Below are 27,288 nucleotides of genomic sequence, written 5' to 3'. Positions count from 1 at the left end.
GAAAAGGGCTATTTTATATTTAGGGGTTAGGGTTAGAATTAGGGTTTAAGGTTAAGGTAAGGGTTAGGTTCAGGGTTAGGGGACATAGGATTTTGAATGGGAATCAATTGTTGGTCCCCAAAAAGTGTGTGTGTGTGTGTGTGTGTGTGTGTGTGTGTGTGTGTGTGTGTGTGTGTGTGTGTGTGTGTGTATGTGTGTGTGTGTGTGTGTGTGTGTGTGTGTGTGTGTGTGTGTGCGTGTGTGCGTGTTTGTGTTTAACTCTTACCATGTCCTCTCTCTCTCTCTCAGTGTCTGTATGGCTGTTATGTCCACTCCTCCATCATCCCTACCTTTCATCGCAGATGCTATTGGCTGCTCCAGGTAAGCCCCTCCCACCATACAACCACAATACATTTGACTCATTATAACCTCTATTACTGTTGTGAACGCATGCACTGAACTGGAGCTTGCTGACACTAGGGGCAAGTGAAAGTAATGTCTGACACTGATCCAATGTGCACTTATCAGGAGTCGACTGTACACATCATGAATGGATGGGTGAGTGGAAAAGGAATCCCCAGAGGCAGCAACATGGTACCCAGATCTTATGCTTGTATTGAATTAGTAACTGCAATGTCAACAAAGTTGAACTCCCAGAATGTGCCTGGTTGGTGTTGTCATCTCTATCTATTTGTATATCTGACTCTGACCTAGCCAGACTCCACTGGGCTGGAAAAGTAGACACACTTCTCTGTATGTGGTGTACTCCCTGCCTGGCTTTTCAAGGAAACACACACACACACACACACATACACGGACCCTGCTCTCCCCTGTGTATGAGGTGTGTTATTAATGTTTGCTTCACTCTGCTGCTCATATGAGGGACAGAAATACGGCCTCAGTCACAATGACATTGGAACACACTCACTCCTCTCACTCCTCTCCCTCCTCCCCTCATCTCCCTCCTCTCCCTCCTCCCCTCCTCTCACTCCTCTCCCTCATCTCACTCCTCTCCCTCCTCTCACTCTTCACCCTCTTCCTCTCACCTCACTCCTCTCCCTCATCTCACTCCTCTCCCTCCTCTCATGTCACTCCTCTCCCTCATCTCACTCATCTCACTCCTTCATCTCACTCATCTCACTCCCTCATCTCACTCATCTCACTCCACTCCCTCATCTCACTCCCTCATCTCACTCTTCTTCCTCCTCTCATGTCACTCCACTCCCTCATCTCACTCCCTCATCTCACTCATCTCCCTCCTCTCATGTCACTCCTCTCCCTCATCTCACTCCCTCATCTCCCTCATCTCACTCATCTCACTCCCTCATTTCACTCCTCTCCCTCATCTCACTCCCTCATCTCACTCCTCTCACTCCACTCCCTCATCTCACTCCTCTCACTCCACTCACTCATCTCACTCCTCTGCTCAAGTTAAAGATGGTCAGAGGGCCATAGTCAAACTGAGGACAGGCAACATGATGGGTCTTTAACCATGCTTGTACACGCACACACATACATACTCATCCCCACACACGCACACTCCCTCTCACCCAGCAGGGTAGGAACCATACCTGTGTGTGCTGAATCTTTCATACACTCCTGGAGCCAGAGATGAGGGACCTGTAGCGAATGAGGGTTGAAAACACACACAACCACTCACATACACACACAGCAGGGTTGAGGGGGCTTTAGCTGTTCAAACTTTGAAATGGCAGGTGAGAATCTCTCCTCTGACACTCAATGCCTGACCTCTTTATCCTCTACTTTCCTTTTCCCTCGCTCCCTCTCTCCCACCTTCTCCTAGGACCATCTCATCTACATTGTAGAATAATAGTGAAAACATAAAAACTATGAAATAACCCAGTTAAAAGTTTGCTTTTTGCGACTGCACTTGCAAAATCTTGAAATGTTCCAGATTGACTGACCTTCATGTGCTGTTCTTGCCATAATATGGTATTTTACCAAATAGGGCTATCTTCTGTATACCACCCATACCTTGTCACAACACAGCTGATTAGCTCAAGCACATTAAGAAGGAAAGAAATTCCACAACTTAACTTTTAACAAGACAGACCTGTTAATTGAAAGCATTCCAGGTGATGAAGCTGGTTGAGAAAATGCCAAGAGTGTGAAAAGCTGTAATCAAGGCAAAGGGTGGCTACTTTGAAGAATCTCAAATATAAAATATATTTTGATTTGTTTAACACTCTCATTCCCACCCTCTCTAGTTCTTTCTCCCTCCATCCCCCCTCTCTCCCCCAATGAAGGTTTATTTTATAAATCTCTTCCCTCTCTGTGTAGAACCCAGACATAGTGTTGGTACACTACCTGAACGTTCCAGCGGTGGACGACAGTGGGAAGCCGTGTGGGCCTGTCCTCTGCTCCATCAACACAGACAGGAAGGAGTGGGCCAAGTGGAGCAAGGAGGAGCTCATTGGACAGCTCAAACCCATGTGTGAGTCACATTTAACCCCTGACCTCTAGCCCCTTTAAAACTTCATCTCCTCACCTTGCACTCATAAGGAAGCCAAGTCTATTCTACAAAGCACATATCTTTCTATATCCAATTGAATAAACCCTGATAACTTATTTTATATTTTATGTCATTAAATTATTTAGCACATGAGTTGTCATGGTTATATGAGAGCTGTGAGTCTAGTTCCAAATCTCCATCCAAATCTACTGTTCCTCTCTCTTCTGAGTCAGTTTGACTTTAACGGAACCACACTGCCCCTCAGTGGCAATAAAAGAGACTGCAGGCAGAGGCATTGCGTGTGTGTGTGTGTGTGTGTGTGTGTGTGTGTGTGTGTGTTTGTTTATACCAGAAGTCCCCACAAGAATAGTAAACTAACAAAAATTTGAACAACTGGGGACATTTTGTTAGTCCCCACAAGGTCAAATGCTATTTCTGTGGGATTTAAGGTTAGGGTGAGAATTAGGTTTATGTATAGTTTTAAGGTGAGGAGCTAGAGTTAGGTTTTCAGTTTAGGTTTAGTGTAAGGGTATGGGTTAGGTTTAGGGGTTAAGGAAAATTGGATTTTGAATGGGACTGAATTGTATGTCGCCACAAGGTTAGCTGTACAAAACTCTGTGTGTGTGTGTGTGTGTGTGTGTGTGTGTGTGTGTGTGTGTGTGTGTGTGTGTGTGTGTGTGTGTACCGTCTGTCCTCCGACACAGGGGGGAGACACAAGGGGGCGAGGAGCATCTGTTCAAAATACCCAGCATGCATTATTCATGAGTGAGTGTGAGTTAGAGAGAGTTCTAGTTTGTTACAAACCCAGAGGATTGCTCTCTCTGGGACCAGCACTGTCTGTGTTGAGATGTGTGAGTTGCATTTATGCACCCAACAGCCTTGGATTTCAGTGTCAGTCCGTTTCTAATGTGTCTGTGTTGTGTGGTAATATTTATCCTATATGCATATCATATATACCTCACATGCGAATCGTAATAAGACTAAGCTATTAGCCTATTAAAATGTTTATCTGACTCCATAAGATGAATAGCAATATGCATTAGACTACAGTTGAGTTACAGTAATAGGCAATCCTATTTGCAGGAGGCCTTTTGGTAGGCCGTCATTGTAAATAAGAATTTGTTCTTAACTGACTTGCATAGTTAAATAAAGGTTAAATAAAATGTTAAAAATAACCAAATTCACAAATATCTGAGAATGGAATTCTAAATACAAGTGTATTTAATTACTTTGAAAAATGAATTATTACATTTACAAGGCATAAACTTAAACTAGAAAGCATTTCAAGGCATTATTCTAAGCATGATCACAGAGGGAGCGAGAGAGAGAGACAAGGAATTATTCTAAGCATGATCACAGAGGGAGAGAGAGAGAGACAAGGAAACCATGGCTTGTGCCTTGGCCCATAGCTGATGGGAGAGGGAGAGAGAAAGAAATACAGTTTATATCTCACCACAGAAAGTCAGGGGAAAAAAAGAAAGACAATAAATCTTATACCCTTTTACAACATCTGAGTTGTTTGGATTCAAAATCTGAACTGTTGGTCACAATAGTATTACTGTAAAGTTAACCTACAATCAGGTAGGACTACAGACCTGTAAAGACAACAACACCTCAGCTTCTCAGAGGTGTGACACTGGGAGTTGGCAAGATCAAAACAGAGAATACTTGCATACAGTTGATAAGTCAACATCTGCTTAATAAATCCTTTCTGTTCAGGCAATGCTGGCCTTTGAGTCCTGAAATGAAATGATAATGGACGTAAATGTAAACATGTCCATTGTGTTTTTGTGTCTTTTGACGGCAAGGCAATATACCCAATTTGCATTGCAGCCCTCCAGACCTCAAGAAAGAGAGAAAATGTGTCCCCCTAGCCCCAGGACAAAATGAGTCTGACACCCCCTGGTGTACATCAATTCAGTGTGTAGTTCACACTTTCAACACATGGTGGCACCCTCACACTGTATCTCATTTAGCTCTTCGTCTAGCAAGGGTCACCAAACTTTTCCGCTCAGGCCCCTTTTCCAGCATTGGGGAACATCAAATCAAATTTTATTGGTCACATACACATGTTTATCAGATATTATTGATTGTATTACTGTTGATGATATCTGGAAATGTGCATGTACACCCTAGCCCATCTACTGTTGCTAGCCCCAATTCTGACTTGTGCTCTGATATCTGCTTCACTGATTTCTGCTCTCTACCTCTCTCAAAGAGTGCAGTGTATGAAGTCAGAACATCTGCTGTCTCGGCCACTGCCTGTCACCAAGGGAGTATCCCAAGGCTCAATCCTAGCCCCCACGCTCTTCGCAATTTACATCAAAAACATAGCTCAGGCAGTAGAACGCTCTCTCTTCCATTTACATGCAGATGATTCAGTCTTACACTCAGCTGGCCCCACCCCGGATTTTGTGTGAAATGATCAAAGCTTTCTTAGTGTCCAACAAGTTTTCTCTACCCTTAACCTTGTTCTGAACACCTCCAAAACAAAGGTCATGTGGTTTGGTAAGAATAATGCCCCTCTCCCCACAGGTGTGATTACTACCTCTGAGGGTTTAGAGCTTGAGGTAGTCACCTCATACAGTTACTTGGAAGTATGGTTAGATGGTACACTGTCCTTCTCTCAGCACATATCAAAGTTGCAAGCTAAAGTTCAATCTAGACTTGGTTTCCTCTATCGTAATCGCTCCTCTTTCATCCCAGCTGCCAAACTAACCCTGATTCAGATGTCCATCCTACCCATGCTAGATTACGGAGACATAATTTATAGATTGGCAGGTAAGAGTGCTCTCGAGCGGCTAGATATTCTGTAACATTCGGCCATCAGATTTACCACCAATGCTCCTTATAGGACACATCACTGCACTCTATACTCCCCTGTACACTGGTCATCTTCGTATACCCATCGCAATACCCACTGGTTGATGCTTATTTATAAAACCCTCTTAGGCCTCACTCCCCCCTATCTGAGATATCTACTGCAGCCCTCATCCTCCACATACAACACCGTTCTGCCAGTCACATTCTGTTAAAGGTCCCCAAAGCACACACATCCTCTTTTCAGTTCGCTGCAGCTAGTGACTGGAACGAGTTGCAACAAACACTCAAACGGGACAGTTTTATACAAATCTCTTCATTCAAAGACTCAATCATGGACACTCTTACTGACAGTTGTGGCTGCTTTGCGTTATGTATTGTTGTCTCTACCTTCTTTCCCTTTGTGCTGTTGTCTGTACCCAATAATGTTTGTACCCTGTTTTGTGCTGCTACCATGTTGTGTTGCTACCATGTTGTTGTCATGTTGTGTTTCTACCATGCTGTGTTGTCATGTGTTGCTGCCATGCTATGTTGTTGTCTTAGGTCTCTCTTTATGTAGTGTTGTGTTGTCTCTTGTCGTGATGTGTGTTTTGTCATATATACTATATATATAATTTATTATTATAATTTATTTTTTTATCCCAGCCCTCGTTCCCGGCCTTTTGCCTTTTGGTAGGCTGCCATTGTATATAAGAATTTGTTAATAACTGACTTGCCTAGTTAAATAAAGGTTAAATAAATAAAAGATTATTGCAGTTGTAGCGAAATGTTTGTGTTTCTAGCTCCAACAGTTCAGTAATATCTAACAAGTAATATCTAACAATTTCACAACAATACACACACATTTTCAGTAAAGGAATGGAATTAAGAATATATAGATATTTGGACGAGCAATGTCGGAGTGGCCTAGACTAAAATACATTAGAATAGAATAGAATACACTATATACATATAAGATGAGTAATGCAAAATATGTAAACATTATTAAAGTGACTAGTGTTCCATTATTAAAGTGGCCAGTGATTTCAAGTCTATGTACAGTATATAGGGCAGAAGCCTCTAAGGTGCAACTGATGGCTGTTTAACAGTCTGATGGCCTTGAGATAGAAGCTGTTTTTCAGTCTCTGTCCCCGCTTTGATGCACCTGTACTGACCTCGCCTTCTGGATGATAGCGGGCAGTGGCTCAAGTGGCTCAAGGCAGTGGCTCAAGTGGTTGTTGTCCTTGATGACCTTTTTGGCCTTCCTGTGACATCGGGTGCTGTAGGTTGTTCAATAATAAGCTATAATAGGCTATAGATGTTGAGTGAGAGGTCCCCCCCCCCCCCCCCCCCCCGAGCGCAATCCATGTTTATTTCTATGGGCACTGTTTGTGACACAAACTGTTCATACCCCTCTTGTTGGTGGAGAGAACATTTTGCCATTTTAAAACTACGGATGTGTATTAATGTGATATTTGAGGGACTCAAACATTACAATAAAATCTATAGGCAAAAGAACGCTAAAAGCTAAATAGCAAAAAAAAAAAAGTAGCTTACATGGGCTAGTTGATCTGGACATTTCTGACAGGTTGTAAATAAATAGCTAAAAGAAGGTAGCTTACATGGGCTAGTTGATCTGGACATTTCTGACAGGTTGTAAATAAATAGCTAAAAAAATGTAGCTTACATGGGCTAGTTGATCTGGACATTTCTGACAGGTTGTAAATAAATAGCTCTCTAAGGTCTGCAATGACATGACAAGAGGAAAACTGATGATGCACCACACAATTTTGAAATTTAACCTTGTGCATTCTACTATTACAACTTTCAAGAGTATGTTGAAAGCTGGAGTGAGTTTTGGGAACCCGCCCCACAGCTTGCGAATCACTGCTCTAAGGCAGGTAGCATCTACTAGATTTACAATTTTTTCTTGAGCGGATGGTCAGGGGGCAGGAACATAATTACAAATCATTTGTAGACTGCATATTGACATCAAGAAGCCCAAACAGATCAAATATTTGACTAAAACATAATCATTTCAAACCTTGCGTACATTTGTATACAATCACATACAGTACCTTCAGAAAGTATTCACACCCCTTGACTTTTTCCACATTTTGTTGTGTAACAGCCTGGATTTAAAACTTATTAAATGTTGATGTTTTTTGTCACTGGTATACACACAATACCCCATAATGTCAAAGTGGAATTATGTTTTTAGAAATGTTAACAAAGCTGAAATGTCTTGGGTCAATAAGTATTCAACCTCTTTGCTATGGCAAGCCTAAATAAGTTCAGTATTACTGTATGTAAATTAAATATTTCTGTATTTCATTTTCAATACGTTTGTCATTATGGGTTATTGTGTGTAAATGGGCGAGAGAGAAAACATTTATCCATTTTGAATTCAGGCTGCAACACAACAACATGTGGAAAAAGTCAAGGTGTATACATACTTTATATTATGCTAGAGAATACTTTGGAATTGTGGGGGGAACCCTGCTCTAAGGCCTTGGTGTCAAACTACATTCCTGGAGGGCCGTTTGTCTGCTGGCTTTTGTTATTTCCTTTAGATCTATGTCCAATTAAGACCTAGAAAGCCAGGTGATGAGGAGTTCCAAACTAATCAATTACCTAAATTTATCAATCAAGTACAAGAGAGGAGTGAAAACCTGCAGACACTCTGCCCTCAAGGACCGGAGTTTGACACAGGTGCACTAAGTTCTCAGGGCCATGAGAGAAACATAAAGGATCGAACAGGTAAACTAGAATATATTCAACTTAATTGTTAAAACAGATTTAATTCCCCTCTGAAATTGACAGGTGGTAATGTTCAAACTATGTGATCAATACTTGATAACATGAAGTGACGAGATGTTGTCTCTGTATTTGTGTTTTGTGGCTTGTAAATGGTTTGTGACATTATAAATTATGTAGTGTATAACAGTGATATACTGTATATCAATCCCTGTCTCTGTCCTTTCCTCCCGTCCTTCTCCCCCTCTCCATCTCTCTGTCCTTTCCACCCCTCCTTCTCCCCCTCTCCATCTCTCTGTCCTTTTCACCCCTCCTTCTTTCCCTCTCCATCTCTCTGTCCTCTCTCCCAGGTGCCGGGAGTAGCCTGCACCAGAAATGCTCCACAGCCAAACACCGCATTATCTCCCCCAAATTAGAAGCAAAGACAGGGACAGGGGATGGGACTGGGACAGGGGCTGGGACAGGGACAGGGTCTGGGACAGGGACAGGGTCTGGGACAGAGGTGCAGAACAGTGATGTGTCTGAGGGGCAGACAGAGCCCAGTCCTGGAGTGGGGGCCAGGAGCAGAGGAGGGGGGGAGAAGAAGAATGGAAGGCTGCCAAAACCCTCCCTGCTTCCCCAGAGCAGCATGGAAGTCTCCTCCACATCCACCAATCAGGTGGAGGTTCCCGACACCACACAGAGCTCCCCACTGTCAATCACCAGCGACATTACTGCAGACAGTCCTGCCCTCGGCCTGGCCAGCAGCCTATCACAGAGCTCTGCTGCTGTGTTCATGTCCGAGGTTGCCACTGTAACAGGGGATTCCGTGTACACCACAGAACACGCCCACCTGATTGGCTCCACCCATGACGCTACCACCACTGGGATTCTACTGGCTGTTGCCCCAGACACCCAGCGCTTTGAGTTCCCTGGGGGGGTGGGGTTAGCAGAGGAAGGGGGGGAGTTGGTCCTCTCCAGCAGTCTGGATGCCGGAGGTTCTGGAGTCAACCTTCTTGAGACCAGCATGAACTTTGACCCAGACTGCTTCCTCAACAACCCCAAGCAGGGCCAAACATACGGGGGAGGAGGGGGTAAGGCCGAGGAAGGTAGCTGTAATAGTGAGGGGGGGCTCCGCTGCTCTCCACAGTCACTAACGGCTAACGGCTATGTATTCAACGCCACGCTCGTAAACATCAAGACCGAAGATACTCCCCTGGAGCAGCCGCTGGATAATCAGAGCGGGTACGCTGGCGAGGGGACGGGCCTGAGCCCTAGCACCACACTGGAGCAAATGGACTTCAGTGCTGTGATGTCATCAGCCTGCGCCCAGAGCTTGGCACAGCAGATACACCAACACTCCCCCAGTCTCTTCTTGCAGGCCTCCCCTAAGACCCCCCTCACCCAGGCCACCCAGCCCCAGATCTGTGCCTCTGAGACGGGCCAGAACTCAGGCGAGACCCAGGCTTATCTGGGCCTATCTACCATACCACAGACTGACTCTACAGGCACCAACGGAGACCCTCACACATACCTCCACCAACCCTCACCAGACCAACATGGCCACAGTGAGGAAAGCAGCCAGGGGGGTCTAGTGGGGCTGGGTAGCTTTCCTGTAAGGGGGCAGGAGATGAGAAAAGACCAGCTGAGCACCAGAGGACCTGGGAAGGTGACGTCCCCAGAGAAAGAGACACAGAAGAGGGCAGAGTTACTCCTCAATCCTGGGGAACAGCATGAGGTCTACAGAAACAACACTGGTGTTGGGAGAGGTGGAGATCACTACCTACAGCCAACAACCAAGAGTGGGGGAGTAGAGGGGGGACAAGAAATAGGAGAGAAATATATTTTCAGTAACGGGGTCAGGGATGCAGGAGTTAACAGCGCAGTGGTGGACAGTCCTCAGTCTCTAGCTGGAGCAGCCATGGAGGGGGGGTTGTACAGCTCTACTCTTCCCCAGCCAGGTGTAGGTGAGGCTGGGGGAGCTGAGGGGGCAGGCGGGGGCATCAGCCTGGAAGGCTTTGAGGCATCGTTTGGAAACCAGTTCTCTGACCTCATCAATGACTTCATCTCTGTTGAGGGGGGTGGAGGGGGGGCGGTGGCCGGGACAGGAGGCAGTGCACTCTACACCCCTGCTCTGATGCCCCAGGAGGAGGTTGGAGAGGGCCAGGAGGCAGGAGCAGCCCCCATTCAGGGTTCAGAGGTGGAGCAGGGACCTCTGAGATTGCTGCCAGAGACGGGGAGGCTTTTTGGGGTGACAGACTACTCCCCCGAGTGGTCTTACCCAGAGGTGAGTCACTAGTACCTAACCCTTAACCTCTGACCTCTTACATCTTGAAGCCCAACTTCCAATTCCCTAGCTTCTGAATGGATATATCACCCAAAGTAGCTACATAGACATAGGAAGTAGTGTATAGATTACACTAGTATACAGTGCCTTGCGACCTTTTGCCACATTTCAGGCTTCAAACATAAAGATATAAAACTGTATTTTTGGGGGGAAGAATCAACAACAAGTGGGACACAATCATGAAGTGGAACGACATTTATTGGATATTTCAAACTTTTTTAACAAATCAAAAACTGAAAAATTGGGCGTGCAAAATTATTCAGCCCCTTTACTTTCAGTGCAGCAAACTCTCTCCAGAAGTTCAGTGAGGATCTCTGAATGATCCAATGTTGACCTAAATGACTAATGATGATAAATACAATCCACCTGTGTGTAATCAAGTCTCCGTATAAATGCACCTGCACTGTGATAGTCTCAGAGGTCCGTTAAAAGCGCAGAGAGCATCATGAAGAACAAGGAACACACCAGGCAGGTCCGAGATACTGTTGTGAAGAAGTTTAAAGCCGGATTTGGATACAAAAATATTTCCCAAGCTTTAAACATCCCAAGGAGCACTGTGCAAGCGATAATATTGAAATGGAAGGAGTATCAGACCACTGCAAATCTACCAAGACCTGGCCGTCCCTCTAAACTTTCAGCTCCTACAAGGAGAAGACTGATCAGAGATGCAGCCAAGAGGCCCATGATCACTCTGGATGAACTGCAGAGATCTACAGCTGAGGTGGGAGACTCTGTCCATAGGACAACAATCAGTCGTATATTGCACAAATCTGGCCTTTATGGAAGAGTTGCAAGAAGAAAGCCATTTCTTAAAGATATCCATAAAAAGTGTTGTTTAAAGTTTGCCACAAGCCACCTGGGAGACACACCAAACATGTGGAAGAAGGTGCTCTGGTCAGATGAAACCAAAATTGAACTTTTTGGCAACAATGCAAAACGTTATGTTTGGCGTAAAAGCAACACAGCTGAACACACCATCCCCACTGTCAAACATGGTGGTGGCAGCATCATGGTTTGGGCCTGCTTTTCTTCAGCAGGGACAGGGAAGATGGTTAAAATTGATGGGAAGAAGGATGGAGCCAAATACAGGACCATTCTTGAAGAAAACCTGATGGAGTCTGCAAAAGACCTGAGACTGGGACGGAGATTTGTCTTCCAACAAGACAATGATCCAAAACATAAAGCAAAATCTACAATGGAATGGTTCAAAAATAAACATATCCAGGTGTTAGAATGGCCAAGTCAAAGTCCAGACCTGAATCCAATCGAGAATATGTGGAAAGAACTGAAAACTGCTGTTCACAAATGCTCTCCATCCAACCTCACTGAGCTCGAGCTGTTTTGCAAGGAGGAATGGGGAAAAATGTCAGTCTCTCGATGTGCAAAACTGATAGAGACATACCCCAAGCGACTTACAGCTGTAATCGCAGCAAAAGGTGGCGCTACAAAGTATTAACTTAAGGGGGCTGAATAATTTTGCACGCCCAATTTTTCAGTTTTTGATTTGTTAAAAAAGTTTGAAATATCCAATAAATGTCGTTCCACTTCATGATTGTGTCCCACTTGTTGTTGATTCTTCACAAAAAAATACAGTTTTATATCTTTATGTTTGAAGCCTAAAATGTGGCAAAAGGTCGCAAAGTTCAAGGAGGCCGAATACTTTCGCAAGGCACTGTACATGAACTATCAGCAACCATATAACTCATAAGGCCAACGTCTGTCTGTACGCAGTAAGAGTCTGACGTAGATCCTCTGAGACATTAATGACCTGAGACACACACACACGGTCTGTGGCTCAGCATTGATGTCAGTGCCCAGTGGGAAGAGGGTCAGACTGAGACTGGGGAGACACTAAGAAAGAGAACATACAGAGTGGCGTCATCCCCTTGGACGCTTTGACACACACACAACATCACTGCATGTGACTGTGTCTTTGTTTCAGGGTGGGGTGAAGGTGTTGATAACAGGTCCCTGGCTGGAGGCCAGCAGGGAGTACAGCTGTCTGTTTGACCACATCAGTGTCCCAGCTGCTCTCATACAGCCAGGAGTACTGCGCTGCTACTGCCCTGGTAACACACTCACACACACACACACACAGAGACATGCATACACTCAGCAAACTACTTTCTCATGCACACACTCTATTACTAATCCCAACCCGTGTGTGTGTGTGTGTGTGTGTGTGTGTGTGTGTGTGTGTGTGTGTGTGTGTGTGTGGGTGTGTGTGCGTGTGTGTGTCTTAGCCCATGAAACAGGTTTGGTGATGCTGCAGGTGGCTATGGGTGGAGATGTGATCTCTTCCTCTGTGGTGTTTGAGTATAAAGCTCGAGACTTGCCCGCCCTGCCCTCCTCACAACACGACTGGTTGTCCCTGGACGGTAAGTCAATGTTTGTGTGTGTGTGTGTGCGTACATGAGTGTATACCATCCTGCATCCTACTGCTGGCTTGTCTCTGAAGCTAAGCAGGGTTGGTCCTGGTCAGTCCCTGGATGGGAGACCAGATTCTGTTGGAGGTGATATTGGAGGCACTCTTCCTCTGGTCCCCCAAAAAATATCCCAATTTGCCAAGGCAGTGATTGGGGACAGTGCCCTGTGTAGGGTGCTGTCTTTCAGATGGGACGTTAAAGGGGTGTCCCGACTCTCTGTGGTCACTAAATATCCCATGGCACTTATAAGAGTAGAGATGTTAACCCTGGTATCCTGGCTAGGGTGTCCACCCCCAGTGCTCAGAATGACTGAAATCACATGTAGATTATGGTCATTCATCTTAACAGAACATGCAACTCCTGTAATGAAGCAGCCAATACAATGTAATTTGCCAAAATGCAATCTGCAGGAAAACACCATTCTAAACAGTGCACCTGATGCAAGCGGTTCCATGTGGGACAGAGTTTTAAATCTCTTTTAGATTCCCCAACTTTCTAAGTTTCTAAAGATGTGACAACTAGGCTGGGTTGATAATATGACTAGGATTGTGCCTTTGGCTTCTGGACAACAAAGGAAAGTTGATATGAAAACCAATGGAACAGGAGAGAGATGCTAGTTTCAATGGCATAAAATCATTTCCTTCATGTTTCTATAAGGTAAGACATGCCCCATAATTTGAAGTAAAACATTCAGGTTTCAAACAATTAAGTATATGTTTTCAAAATGCATACTGCCTCTGGCTCACATTGCAAAGTGGTAGAGGATGTGCTGATAGCCTGCCTACCTTTGTGTATTCATTTGAATGGTGAATAGGAAGCGTGCTTCAATTATCAGTTGAGAAATAAAAATAGTAGCTCTTTTTAATCGTGGCCATCAAAACTATTTTGAACACACGATTGCATATAGAATTGTTGCGCAATAAAAGCCCATTTCACTCCAACAGCATCGAGCTGAGGAGCTACAGCAGCTCTAGCACTGTCTGACCAGCTAACGGAAACCCTGGTGCGCACTTTACGTGCATACGTGCCACTCTATGACAGATGTTATGATGCCTTATGTAGCTGTGATGAGGAATCCTCTTCTCAGATGCTAGTACCAAGGGTGAAACAGAGTGTTTAGACAATGTAAGGGATCTCAGTAGCAAGAAGGATCGGAGGACCAATGCGCAGCGTGGTAGGTGTCCATAATGTTTTTTAATCAAGACAATAGAACACTCGAACAAAACAACAAACGATGACGTGAATATACAACACGGAAAACAAACACCCACAACCCAAAAGTGAAACCCAGGCTACCTAAGTATGATTCTCAATCAGAGACAACAATTGACAGCTGCCTCTGATTGAGAACCATACTAGGCCGAACTCAAAAACCAACATAGAAAAACAAACAGACTGCCCACCCAACTCACGCCCTGACCATACTAATACAAAGATATAATAACAGAACTAAGGTCAGAACGTGACAGACAATTTACTGTTTTAAATCAAATCAAATTGCATTGGTCACATAGACACATTTATCAGATGTTATTGCGGGTGTAGCGAAATGCTTGTTTTCCTGGCTCCAACAGTGCTGTAGTATCTAACGATTCACACAAATCTACAAGTAAAAGAATGGAATGGAGAAACATAAATATTAGGACGAGCAATGTCGGAGTGGCATTGACTAAAATACAGTAGAATAGAATACAGTATATACATATGAGATGAGTAAAGCAGTGTTATAATTATTAAAGTGACCAGTGATTCCATGTCTACAGTATGTATATAGGGCAACAGCCTATAAGGTGCAGAGTTGAGTAACCGGGTGGTAGCCGGCTAGGGATGTAATATATTTCTACAGATTTGGGTTCCTGCATGTAGTATAGCATTTTTGGTGTGTTGCTGATCATGCCATAGGTTTGATGGGAGATTCCACCATGTTGTATGGGGGCCTGGATTTACACGTCACATAGGGGACAGGAATAGGGACAAGGGGTGTTTTGGGACCAGATACACTCTCTTACAATCTCTCTCTGAGTGAGTGTTGAGTCTGAAAGTGTGGATTCCACATAATGACAGAAAATGTAGAGGCCTGTTTCAGCCCCATGGACAGCACCACTAGACTAGAGCCACTGGCTGGAAAATGTTCATTATTCTCCATAGGCGAGACATTCTACCACTATGCCTGATGGGACTTGTTAATTTTAGCCTGTAAAACAGTACCAGCCGAAAGTTTGGACACACCTATTCAAGGGTTTTTCTTTATTTGTACTATTTTCTACATTGTAGAATAATAGTGAATACATACAAACTATGAAATAACACATATGGAATAATTATTAAAAGTGTTCAATCAAAATATATTTTAGATTTTAGATTCTTCAAAGTAGCCATCCTTTGCCTTGATGACAACTTTCCACACTCTTGGCATTCTGTCAACCAGCTTCACCTGGAATGATTTTCCAACAGTCTTGAAGGTGTTCCTACATGTGCTGAGCACTTGTTGGCTGCTTTACCTTCACTCTGCGGTCCAACTCATGCCAAACTATCTCAATTGGGTTGAGGTCGGGTGATTGTGGAGGCCAGGTCATCTGATGCAGCACTCCATCCCTCTCCTTCTTGGTCAAATAGTCCTTACACAGCCTGGAGATGTGTTGGGTCATTGTCCTGTTGAAAAACAAATGATAGTCCCACTAAGCACAAACCAGATGGCTGTGGTAGCCATGCTGGTTAAGTGTGCCTTGAATTCTAAATAAATCACTGACAGTGTCCCCAGCAAAGCACCGCCACACCATCACACCTCCTCCTCCATGCGTCATGGTGGGAACTACACATGCAGAGATCATCATAGCCTGGTTCCTTTCTAGGTTTCTTCCTAGGTTTTGGCCTTTCTATGGAGTTTTTCCTAGCCACCATGCTTCTACACCTGCATTGCTTGCTGTTTGGGGTTTCAGGCTGGGTTTCTGTACAGCACTTTGATATATCAGCTGATGTAAGAAGGGCTATATAAAAAAATGATTTGATCCGTTCACTTACTCTGCATCTCACAAAGACACAGCAGTTGGAACCAAAAATCTCAAATTTGGAGTCATCAGACCAAAGGACAGATTTTCACCCGTCTAATGTCCATTGCTCGTGTTTCTTGGCCCAAGCAAGTCTCTTTTTCTTATTTGTGTCTTTTAGTAGTGGTTTCTTTGCAACTATTTGACCATGTAGGCCTGATTCACACTGTCTCTTCTGAACAGTTGATGTTGAGATGTGTCTGTTACTTGAACTCTGTGAAGCATTTATTTGGGCTGTAATTTCTGAGGCTGGTAACTCCAATGAACTTATCCTCTGCAGCAGAGGTAACTCTGGCTCTTCCTTTCCTGTGGCGGTCCTCATGAGAGCCAGTTTCATCATAGCGCTTGATGGTTTTTGTGACTGCACTTGAAGAAACTTTCAACGTTTTTTGGCATTTTCTGGATTGACTGACCTTCAATGTCTTATAGTAATGATGGACTATCGTTTCTCTTTGCTTATTTGAGCTGTTCTTGACGTAATATGGACTTGGTCTTTTACCAAATAGGGATATCTTCTGTATACCACCCCTACCTTGTCACAACACAACTGATTGGCTCAAACACATTAAGAAGGAAAGACATTCCATAAATTAACTTTTAACAAGGCACACCTGTTAATTTAAATGCTTTCCAGGTGACTACCTCATGAAGCTGGTTGAGAGAATGCCAAGAGTGTGCAAAGCTGTCAAGACAAAGGGTGGCTTCTTTGAAGAATCTCAAATATATTTTGATTTGTTTAACACTTTTGGTTACTACATGATTCATATGTGTTATTGTATAGTTTTGATGTCTTCTCTATTAATCTACAATGTAGAAAGTAGTAAAAATAAAGAAAACATCTGGAATGAGTAGGTGTGTCCAAACTTTTGACTGGCACTGTATGTTTTATACTGCAGCCTCCAGGGAGCCTTTGTGTGGGGGACAGACATATAGCCTGTGTATAATTGCTGTCATGTGAACTGAAATGAAGTTTTTAAACACCTGTTGGTCATAGGCTTTGTTAGACCCTTGTTTTATGTGATTGCTGTGTGTTTTGTTGTTTTTCACCATGTACAACATCCTGACAATTATTGAATGACAATAAGGTTTCCTGACTGTACGAACCTCTAAGTAGTTACATTTAGTTTGCTACTCAATTTTCCCTCTCACACAAACATTCACTCTTGCAAACACTAGTCTGTGCAACAAGGTGCTGTAATTATTCAATCCCTGTATAGTTCAGGGGCGTGTGTGTTTCATCTCGTTCGCTCCAGTCTATGTGATAGATACGCTATTGTGGCCTGTGCTATCGCCCGCAATGCAGAGAGAGAGAGAGAGAGAGAGAGAGAGAGAGAGAGATGGGGGAGGGGCAGTGCGGCAATGCGTCTACAGAAAGACGCACTGCTGCGGTCCACATAAAGAGAACACTCGCATAATGTTTTGTTAGGTTGACGGTCTGTTTTATTGCAGCTAAATGTAAACCGTAATGGGTCTTCACCAGGTTCCGCTCACATAAGATACACAAAGCGGAATAGCAATAGATTTTAGAGCGTTTTAGAGCGCTGGAGGTGGGATTAATAGAGCAGCCATCTGTGCATAGTCGCTCCCAGCATAATCTCGACAGATTGACCAAATGAGAGAGAGGCGTAGCCTCGGCAGCCTAGTTTAAACCTGTTTCAATGGTCGGTCGCCCCATATTGAGGCTCGTTGTCATAAACTAGCCTACCAAAATTGTACAATGCACCAAAGAGATCAAATATCAGAATGATAGAGTACGGCTACCCAGGCATATTTGCATTAGCCTACTCACGCCTGCTTGAATTCACTCTCGTCTCTCCACTGTGCCTTTGTTTGAAAAGCGGGCAGTCAAGTTATTCTACTGTCTCTGACTCTTGTGATTCGTTTATTTTTCTCCCACGGATGATGACCGAGACACCGGTAGCTCGTGGAACTCCCCATGGTTAGATTTAACTCCGGCGTCTGTTTCCCTGCGGCGCAATTAGAATGAACGTCTGCCCTGTTTACGCACCTCTCACGGTTTTAGGGGAGAGAAACGGCGCGAAATGGGAGGGGAGGGTAGAGACTCTCTCTCTCTCGCCTCTTCCACTTTGTTCTATTGATGTTGCATGGTAGCAAGCGTCGCACACCTCAAACTAAAAGGGAACTGTAAAACAGAAGAAGAAGGACAAAGAGAGCGTCAGAGAAACTATTTGAGCTTTCCGGTTAGTAGCCTTATCTATTATGTGAAAACTAAATAGAAAATAGACTTTTAGCTGTTGTCGGTGTTTTGTGCATTTACCTCGTAATTGGTGTTGAAAATGCAAGAGCCACAGAATGTCTCGGAGGTCGCTGTTGAGTCTTGACTGGAGCCATTTAGAGGATTTTAGTTTATCCTATTATTCACTTTGGCTACCTGACTGTGGTGTTGATAGTAGGCTATGTCTGCCTATGCATGCTCGCATCATCTCGAAAGTCGTTAGTTGTGTGTGTTTACATTGCTTTCATTGGTCATTACAGATGATATACCATGTAAAGGCTCACAGCCAACACAGTCCAGGTCAAATTCCCTCATCTTGCGGCACAGGTATTAAAACGTGTGTAAATGGCTAACCCCTGTATATTATGTTGTGTAACTTGGCTGGCCTGGTAGCACAATGACTAAGTAACTAAGTAACACGTGTGCTGTGGAAGAGCTGCTCTCTCTCGCTCTCTCTCTCTCTCTTTCTCTCTCTCTCTCTCTCTCTCTCTCTCTCTTGCGCTTTGTCTCGCTCTCTCTCTATTTCTCTCTGAATAAATCAACCTCAAACAAAGGACTACAATAAGCCACTGTCCGTGTAGCTCAATATATGCCGTTGGGGGACTTCTATAGCCTAGTCTATTAACTTTTCGCAAAGGCATAGGCCTACATTTAGGGCAATGAACTATATTATAACTTGTAAACTATAAGTGAGTGAATTGAACAGAGAGTAGGAGTAGGCTACGAGCTGGTCTGAACCAAGTCGAAGTTGCATGAAGCGCGGTCCCACATTCTGATTTCAGCACCAAGAGAAGTGGACAGTGCCACGAGTTGTAGACTAGCTGTGAGTTGTGCTGAAAGCCTGTGGGCTGGTGAAAATCATTTCCTAATGTGACGTTTCACAGTTTTTATTCTGGTTACTTTAAGAAATATATAACAATTGAACAAATCCCAAGACTGATGGGCAGGAACAGGGGCAGAAAGTGGGTCAAAACTTGGAACAGAATTGAACTGTTCTGGAAAACAAGTTTTTCTCTAATTAAACAGACCTCCCGCCATCCACAAATACCCGACTGAAAAAAACTAACACATAGAAACAAGCATGTTGTCAGCAGTGGTCATGTCTCCACCGCCAAGTACTGTGTTGTCCTTGACATGCTGTTGTCACTGACATGCTGTGTGTGTGACTGGAAGTGCCCCAGAGGACCTCATAGAAGGGTTGGAAAGGGGTATAGCCTATGGAGTAGACAGATAGGCTCCCTGTAGGAGGAAAGAGACTGACACACATACAAACATATCTTGTGAGCAACACAAACATGGTTGGAGACTGAGACACACAAGTCTGTAGATACACACATGCAGAGACACACACAATTGGAGAGTCAAAGAGGGTCAGTATAATTCATGATTCCTCTGTGTCTGGTGAGAGATCAAGGTCCCACATGCAGCAGACTGATGCAACACCCACACAGATCGGAGTAATCCAGACAGACCCGCCTAGACATAGAACAGAGAAACTTCTAAATTCCCCCTAAAATTTTGTCCACGCAATGTGGTGGTATAACCAGCTGGTATTGAACCCAATATGTTTGGGTGACGACAGACCATGTTAACACACTGACCTTAAGGCATTTGTTTGGGAAGCTAACACAACATGTTGAGTTTGTTTTTCTGTTCATTCAGATGAGCTCTCTGTCGTGCGTAGCTGGCAGGCTATGCTCCATTCTGATTGGCTGTAGTAGTTGTGTTAAAGGGGAGGAGCTCTTATGTCACAGTTGTCGTCCCACCCTCTTCTCCTCCTCTGTGTGTGCCGCATCCTGAGAGAGAGAGAAAGAGAGAGAGAGAGAGAGAGAGAGAGAGAGAGAGACAGAGAGCGAGAGAGAGAGAGAGACGGAGATGGAGATGGAGAGGGAGAAAGAGAGACCATCAGGTGGGGATGACATAATCTGCACTGCAGCAACACTGCAGTAGCATTTGAACAAAGACGCGCGCAAGCACACACACACACAGTGCAAGTACACACTCCTGTTCTCTCTCACATAGATACAAACATTGACTATTGTTGAATTGCCACCAGGTCTAGTTTGTTTTTAAGGTTTATCTCTGTAGAGAGAGAGCTTGATGTTTCACCCTGTAAACTCTGTTTTCTCTTATTGTATGGGAATCTGCTATAGAGATAATGAACACATTATGAATACAGCTCACCTCAACCAGTCATCTCTGCCTGTCCCACTTTTATCCAATCCCAGTGTGTCCCTCCTGTGTTTCCATAGATACCCAGTTCAGGATGTCCATTCTGGAGCGTCTGGAGCAGATGGAACAGAGGATGGCTGAGATAACCAATCACCATCAGAGCTCCGAAACCACGGCAGCCACGGGGGGAGGTGGAGGAGCAGGTGGCACTGACCACCAGTCCCAGGTAACTCATTGCATTGGTTAATTGATTGTTTGGTTGAGTGGCTAGTTAATTGTTTGATTGTTTTATTGCTTGATTGCTTTTACCCCTCCCTCTCTCTCCAGCTCTCCCCAGCCGAGGGTTCATTTGAGGGCCGTGTGGTGGTGGTGTGTGAGAAGATGATGACCCGTCCCTGTTGGGTTTCCTCCAATCAGCTGATCCACAGCCGGAGTTCCCGGGGCATGACCCTGCTGCACTTGGCCGCAGCTCAGGGATACGCAGGGTTAATACAGACTCTCATCCGCTGGCGGTGAGAATCCACACACACACACACACACACACACACACACACACACACACACACACACACACACACACACACACACACACACACACACACAGGTACATTAAGATGTGGTTCTAAATGTGCTCCTCTGTTCCTCAGCACTAAGCATGCAGACAGCATAGATCTGGAATTAGAGGTGGACCCGCTCAATGTCGACCACTTCTCCTGCACCCCACTGGTAAGAGATTGTGTTTGTGATGTAATGTGAATGTGAATGTATGTTCTGTCTATATTTATTTAATGCTGTGTGTATATGACGTGTTTTGTCTCCACCCGATAGATGTGGGCCTGTGCTCTGGGTCATACAGAAGCAGCGCTGGTTCTGTACCAGTGGGACCCCAGAGCTTTGGCCATCCCTGATTCGCTGGGCCGCCTGCCACTCAGTATTGCACGCTCACGGGGACACACTCGCTTGGCCGAGCTACTGGAGCAGCTGCAACAGACTCCTCCTACTCAGAGTCCACCCACTGACACCTGGATGGACAGGTGGAGCAGCGAATCGGAGCCCAGTGGACATAGGGAAAGCCCCGCCCCCAGCTCTAACCCAGGTGAGAGAGGTTACCTTGGTTACATTGGGGTATTTAACCCTGAGGGCCACAGTTACATGTGTGATATCATGATCTGTCTCACCAGACCTAAGGAGAACCAGGACAGAACCACAGCAGAGCACCCAGAACCACAGCCAGAGTCAGAGCTGGGCTCACCAGGGCCAACCCCAGTTGCAGGGCCAACACCGGGGGCCACCAGACAACCAGGGAGACCTACCACCAGCCAAGAGACTCAAACTCAATCCTGATGCCCAGCAACAGCCAGTCAACCCCCCACGCTCTCAACTACCCAACCTCAGCCCCCTAAACACTCACCCCCCCAGACCCAGCTCTAACACCCCAAATCCCCACTTCCCCAGCCCACCTCTGCAGACCAGGTTAGGGGGGTCAGGGGGTGGCAGTAGGTATAGCTTGCGGCAGGCTCTTGGGAGGCGGAGTTTGGCCAGGAGGATTCTGGGAAAGGAGAGACTGGCCAATCATCTGCGTCAGAGGGGCGTATCCACCAGGGGGGAGGAGCCAGAACTGCTGACCTATCAGGAGAACAGTGAAGACCTGCAGGTAGGAGGAGCTTAGGCTAGTTTGACCAATAACTCCACTCAAGCCTCCACTTTTACTTCGTGCAAGCACTTATTTGTGTGTGTGTGTTGCAGATGAACATGATGATGCTGGCAGAACACATCATGGAGGCCACTCCTGACAGGATCAAACAGGAGGGCTTTGTTGCCACGGAGACTGAGACGTCGCCACCGGAGACCGTTGGGGTCAGCGGTGATGTCAGCTGGTTGGCTAGTTACATTGGTGACGTGGAGCGGTGAGTCCATAAAGCTCCTATCTCTATATGATACTGTGGTGTTGTATCGATGTAGTGTATATTACTGCCTGCACTCTCCCTCATACTGCTTCTGGTGCTTTTCCTTCAGGTTTCTATACTCCAGGCCCCAGATGCCCACCCCAAGCCCCATACCAAGCCCCCTGTCTGGGCCTGAGGATGAGGAAAGTCCCCTGGCTCCGCAAGGCCTGCCCTCCCCAGCCGACTGGAGCTCCTTCCTGCATGCATCACTCAGTGGAGAGGGCCCAGACACCAACCCTGCCCACCTCACACTGACAGAGGCGGAGCAAAGAGAACTGTACGAGGCTGCAAGACACGCCCACCACACCCTCAGAAAGTACAAGGTATTGATAATAACTCTGTTTGTAAAGCCGTCGTACACAAAAATCACTCAAAGCACTACAAAATACAACAGACGGGTCAAGTAGAAGAATACTTTATTCTGGGTTAAAAGTTCTCCCTGCCAGGTCCCTGGCTCCACAGGTTGAAGGGTGAATGAGTGGATGTCTGGAGTAGTATTGTCTGGGTGTGTGTGATTGACCCTGCATGGGGAGTTTAAGCAGAGCATGGCCTGGATAGAAAAAACAACTGCACTGCATTCTCTCTCTCTCCCTCTCCCTCATAAGGATACACTGCAACAACTGTATGATCTAGAATCCAGTGTTGTGAAGTTTGGGGTCAACCATCTGTGGCTCGCATGCCCACTCCTGGTCTCTCCCCTGTGGTTGCCATGCCAACTCACCCTTCCCTTCCTCCTTCCTCTAGGGCCGGCCAATCCAGGAGCAACGTAAAGAAACAGTAGCAGTGGTCCAGCGCTGCTATAAGAAATACAAACAGGTACAGTATGACTCTCAATCCCAGATCAACCAGATCATATCAGCCCTGCTACTGAAGCCAATGACCAATCAGCATCAGTCAGCTCAGCCATTAGTCAGGACAACTAGAACACAGCAGCTGACATACCTTCTACTCTATGTCTAGTCTGGTTCACTATGACTGGATGTGTCCACAATATGTCCTTCATACTCTCTCTCTTTCTTTCTCCCTCTCTCCATCTCTCTCCATCTCCATCAAGCTGTCATGGATAGCCTTGAAGGTAGTGTGGCACTCTCTCTCAATCTCTCTGTCTTTATTCTATAACACATTGTTTGAATGTACATTAAGTTTGTACTAATTCCCTGACCAGTCTAATGTAATATCTCTATCAGTATGCACTTTATAAGAGGATGACGCTGGCAGCCATTTTGATCCAGAGCCGCTTCCGCAGTTTCCACGAACAGAGGAAGTTCCAGCAGAGCCGGCGAGCAGCAGTACTGATCCAGCAATACTACCGCAGCTACAGACACTCTCTCAGGTACACACATGGCACGCACATAGGTCATTATCAATACCACATCACAATAAGGTGCACATAGGTCATTATCAATACCACATCACAATAAAGTGCACATAGGTCATTATCAATACCACATCACAATAAGGTGCACATAGGTCATTATTAATATCACATCACAATAAGGTGCACATAGGTCATTATCAATACCACATCACAATAAGGTGCACATAGGTCATTATCAATACCACATCACAATAAGGTGCACATAGGTCATTATCAATACCACATCACAATAAGGTGCACATAGGTCATTATCAATACCACATCACAATAAGGTGCACATAGGTCATTATCAATACCACATCACAATAAGGTGCACATAGGTCATTATCAATACCACATCACAATAAGGTGCACATAGGTCATTATCAATACCACATCACAATAAGGTGCACATAGGTCATTATCAATACCACATCACAATAAGGTGCACATAGGTCATTATCAATACCACATCACAATAAGGTGCAGAACGTTTGATTTGCCTGCTGGAGGGCGAGGAGACCCCCATCACCGCCGCTTGTCTTTTTTAAGGGATTGTTAAATAAATACATGTTATAACTATTTGGTTTTAATATCATTACCTCTTGAAGAGCATAGTCAGGACTACACATTTTCAGATTATTCCACATTTATCTCTGTCATCAGACTTATACAGCAAGTAACTGCATGCTTTATGATCAGTGAACATCCATTGATCATGTCATTTCAGATGCATGAGAGTATTCCCAGGATATCTCTTTATATTGGCCACCATTAATTGGATATTTGAGTGATATAACATAAAAGTGAACTACACCTGACAAATATGAGTGGTTTAAATTAATTTCCCATCCTTTGTGGGGTCTGCCTGTCAAGCAGCAGAAGGGTGCATTTGTCAAAGTACTGTTCGATAATGTTTACTTTGCAAGATACCAGTAGAAATGTTGTACAGTTGGCTAAACATAGTGCTAAGTAAACCTAATGTACTTTTTTATCCAACCAACGTGGACCTGCCTAGCAAAGTTAGCTAACATTATCCCCTTTTCAACATTGTTTTTCAGAGTGTTCAATCACGATTGCTGCTGACAGACATAATAGGTTACAGTGATTGATGGACAACGTCCAAGTGGCTAGCTAGCTAACAACAGATCGCTTCAATATGGCTAGCTAACAAGCTAACTTTCAGGGCTTAAACTAGATGGCTATATCCAAATATAGTTTGATTTGCTTGTCATCTATTGTGGTGATGACAGAAGTCTGACTGACAACTTTGCCGGGACAATGACTTGTCAATCTCTTTCCAAAAGCCTAATCTCTGATGAAGCTAAATGACACATGTTATACATGCCAAATGGATAGGCTACCCTCACGTATCTGACATTGTACTGATCATGAAAGCAGACAGTTACTTGCTGTATAAGTCTGACGATATTAAAACCAAATAGTTATAACATGTATTTAACAATCCCTTAAAAACGGCATATAAAAAACCGGCCCAATGGTTTTAGCGGTGCTGGGGTCTCCTCGCCCCCCAGCGGGCAAATCGAAAGCTCTGCACCTTATTGTGACGTTTTATTGATACCGACCTATACACACAAACAGACAAGCACACACACCTTAACTGTGCTGTGTGGTTGTCGCCATGCAGCAGTCTCCTCACTAAGAGACAGAACCAGGCTGCCCGTAAGATCCTGAGGTTCCTGCTCAGATGCCGCCACAGGTACTGATTCACACAATCTCCTTTCTGCTCCAGACCAGCTGTCACTACATCACCATGATAGAGAGGATGCAGGTGTTGACCATGTCTGTCCTCTCTAGCATGGCCGTGTGGTGACAACCCCACCCCTCCTCCCCATACCCAGTGTGTGTGTGTGCTAATAGTTGGTGTTGTTTTGCTGTTTCTGTGAAGCCTCTTGATGGACCATAGACCAGTCAAACGGGTAAGTGAGCACCAGTAACTCAGTTTGGGCTTTTCTTACCCCCTCTTCTAACTCTCATTTCTTACTTTCTCCTCATACTCTCTCTTTTTCTCTCCTTCGCCCCTTCTCTCTCTCACTTTTCTCTCGCTCCCTCTCTCCATGTGGCTGATGCCTGTTTGCATGTCAGCTCTCTTGAGAGGGAGAGAGGGAACACTGGGTCAGTCCAAACATCAAACATCAAACTCCCTCTGTTCCTCTTCCTCTCTCTTTCTCTCTCTCTCTCTCCCTCTCTGTTCCTCTTCCTCTCTCTTTCTCTCTCTTTCTCTCTCTCCCTCTCTGTTCCTCTTCCTCTCTCTTTCTCTCCCTCTCTCTCCCTCTCTGTTCCTCTTCCTCTCTTTTTCTCTCTCTCCCTCTCTGTTCCTCTCTCTTTCTCTCTTCCCCTCTCTTTCTCTCTGTTCCTCTTTCTTTCTCTCCCTCTTTCTCTCTCTCCCTCTCTCCCTCTCTCTTCCTCTCTCTTTCTCTCTCTCCCTCTCTGTTCCCCTCTTTCTCTCTCTCCCTCTTTCTCTCTCTCCCTCTTTCTCTCTCTCCCTCTCTCTTCCTCTCTCTTTCTATCTTTCTCTCTCTCCCTCTCTGTTCCCCTTTCTTTCTCTCTCTTCCTCTTTCTCTCTCTCCCTCTCTCTTCCTCTCTCTTTCTCTCTCTCCCTCTGTTCCTCGCTCTTTCTCTCTCTGGATATTGCTGAATGATGCTGGTATTTCTGCATGACTGACAGAGAGAGGGGGCAGGTCCTTCTGCTTTACTTCCAGGGACTGGGGCATGCTTTGAATGACATCACTTCCTCTGTGGGAGGGGCTTCTCTCTTGTTTGGCCTGCCAGTATCCTGCTATTATTTTTGGCTTGGTAGTTGTGGAGGGAGAGGGGGGAGAGAAGTGTGTGTGTGTGCGCGCGCTTTCCCGCGTGAGTGGGTGGGTGTGCGCTTGTGTGTGTGTGTGTATGAGGCCACTCATCTTACAGTCATCTGAGAACTGTAACACAGAAAGTGGCTGGTGAACCAAAATAACTGTTTGTTGTCCCCAGTGCCAACCATCAGTGTGGTGTGAGTGTGTGTCTGACCTGGGGCTCTTCTCTCCTCTAGGGCAAGAGAGCAGAGAAAGGCCAGGGGTCCTGAGAGCCCACGACCCAGTCCAACACAGAGCCCCCTCATCCTGTGAGATCCTCTCCACTCTTCTCTTCCCTCTCCTCCTGTCCCTTCCTCCCTCGGTCTCACACAGGGGCAATTCTCTTTTCCTCCCTCTCCTCATACCAATCTCACAATGGGACTACTTCACAGTCCACACTCCTCTTCTACAAACAGACTGCTAACACTCAAACAGGAGAATGAGGAGGGATACATGGCAACTATATCACTGAGACAACACAGAGACAACTCTCCTCTCTCTCCTCCCTCTGTTTCTCTGAGACAAACGCTTCCCAAACAGACAGGTACACTGCTCTGGGAGACTGCTCTGATGAACATATGGTCCTGGCTCTGGCCACAGCCTCGCTTTACTTTCCTCTTCCTCCAGATCACAGAGAGGAAACTACATTACCCTTCCTGGCATCTTTGCACTCTTCACAGATAGATCAATGTTTTCTTCAAGAGCAGAAAAGAACAAGAGAAAAAGATCAGGATGCAGCTGAAGATGCACATTTTTTATCGAACGTGTTCGATACGGAGAATGGGATGATTGGTTTTCTCATATGGGCAACATTTGCATTGACATGCATAATCTATATTGGACCTGTTGTACTTGCTGTATATATGATACATTTTAGGAAAGGGAAAACATAAACCAAATATCACTCCCATATCC

General features: G+C 45.2%; 1 protein-coding gene across 1 annotated transcript in view; it reads left to right on the top strand.

Moving 5' to 3' along the window:
* The window catches only part of LOC139412616 (calmodulin-binding transcription activator 1-like), a 126,304-nt gene extending 99,701 nt beyond the window's left edge, over positions 1–26,603 (top strand). The window contains exons 6-23 of the mRNA XM_071159310.1: positions 289–360; positions 2,281–2,434; positions 8,359–10,274; positions 12,277–12,403; positions 12,578–12,712; positions 20,296–20,441; positions 20,543–20,727; positions 20,863–20,941; positions 21,044–21,311; positions 21,397–21,869; positions 21,962–22,122; positions 22,232–22,484; positions 22,906–22,977; positions 23,216–23,236; positions 23,349–23,494; positions 25,167–25,238; positions 25,428–25,458; positions 26,571–26,603. Of these exons, the coding sequence (XP_071015411.1) occupies positions 289–360; positions 2,281–2,434; positions 8,359–10,274; positions 12,277–12,403; positions 12,578–12,712; positions 20,296–20,441; positions 20,543–20,727; positions 20,863–20,941; positions 21,044–21,311; positions 21,397–21,869; positions 21,962–22,122; positions 22,232–22,484; positions 22,906–22,977; positions 23,216–23,236; positions 23,349–23,494; positions 25,167–25,238; positions 25,428–25,458; positions 26,571–26,603 (4,344 nt within the window). The remainder of the gene's footprint in view (positions 1–288; positions 361–2,280; positions 2,435–8,358; positions 10,275–12,276; positions 12,404–12,577; positions 12,713–20,295; positions 20,442–20,542; positions 20,728–20,862; positions 20,942–21,043; positions 21,312–21,396; positions 21,870–21,961; positions 22,123–22,231; positions 22,485–22,905; positions 22,978–23,215; positions 23,237–23,348; positions 23,495–25,166; positions 25,239–25,427; positions 25,459–26,570) is intronic.
* The last annotated feature ends 685 nt before the right edge of the window (positions 26,604–27,288 follow it).

Source organism: Oncorhynchus clarkii, chromosome 7, assembly GCF_045791955.1.
Source record: "Oncorhynchus clarkii lewisi isolate Uvic-CL-2024 chromosome 7, UVic_Ocla_1.0, whole genome shotgun sequence".
Taxonomy (NCBI): domain Eukaryota; kingdom Metazoa; phylum Chordata; class Actinopteri; order Salmoniformes; family Salmonidae; genus Oncorhynchus; species Oncorhynchus clarkii.
This window is presented reverse-complemented; position numbering and strand designations above follow the sequence as displayed.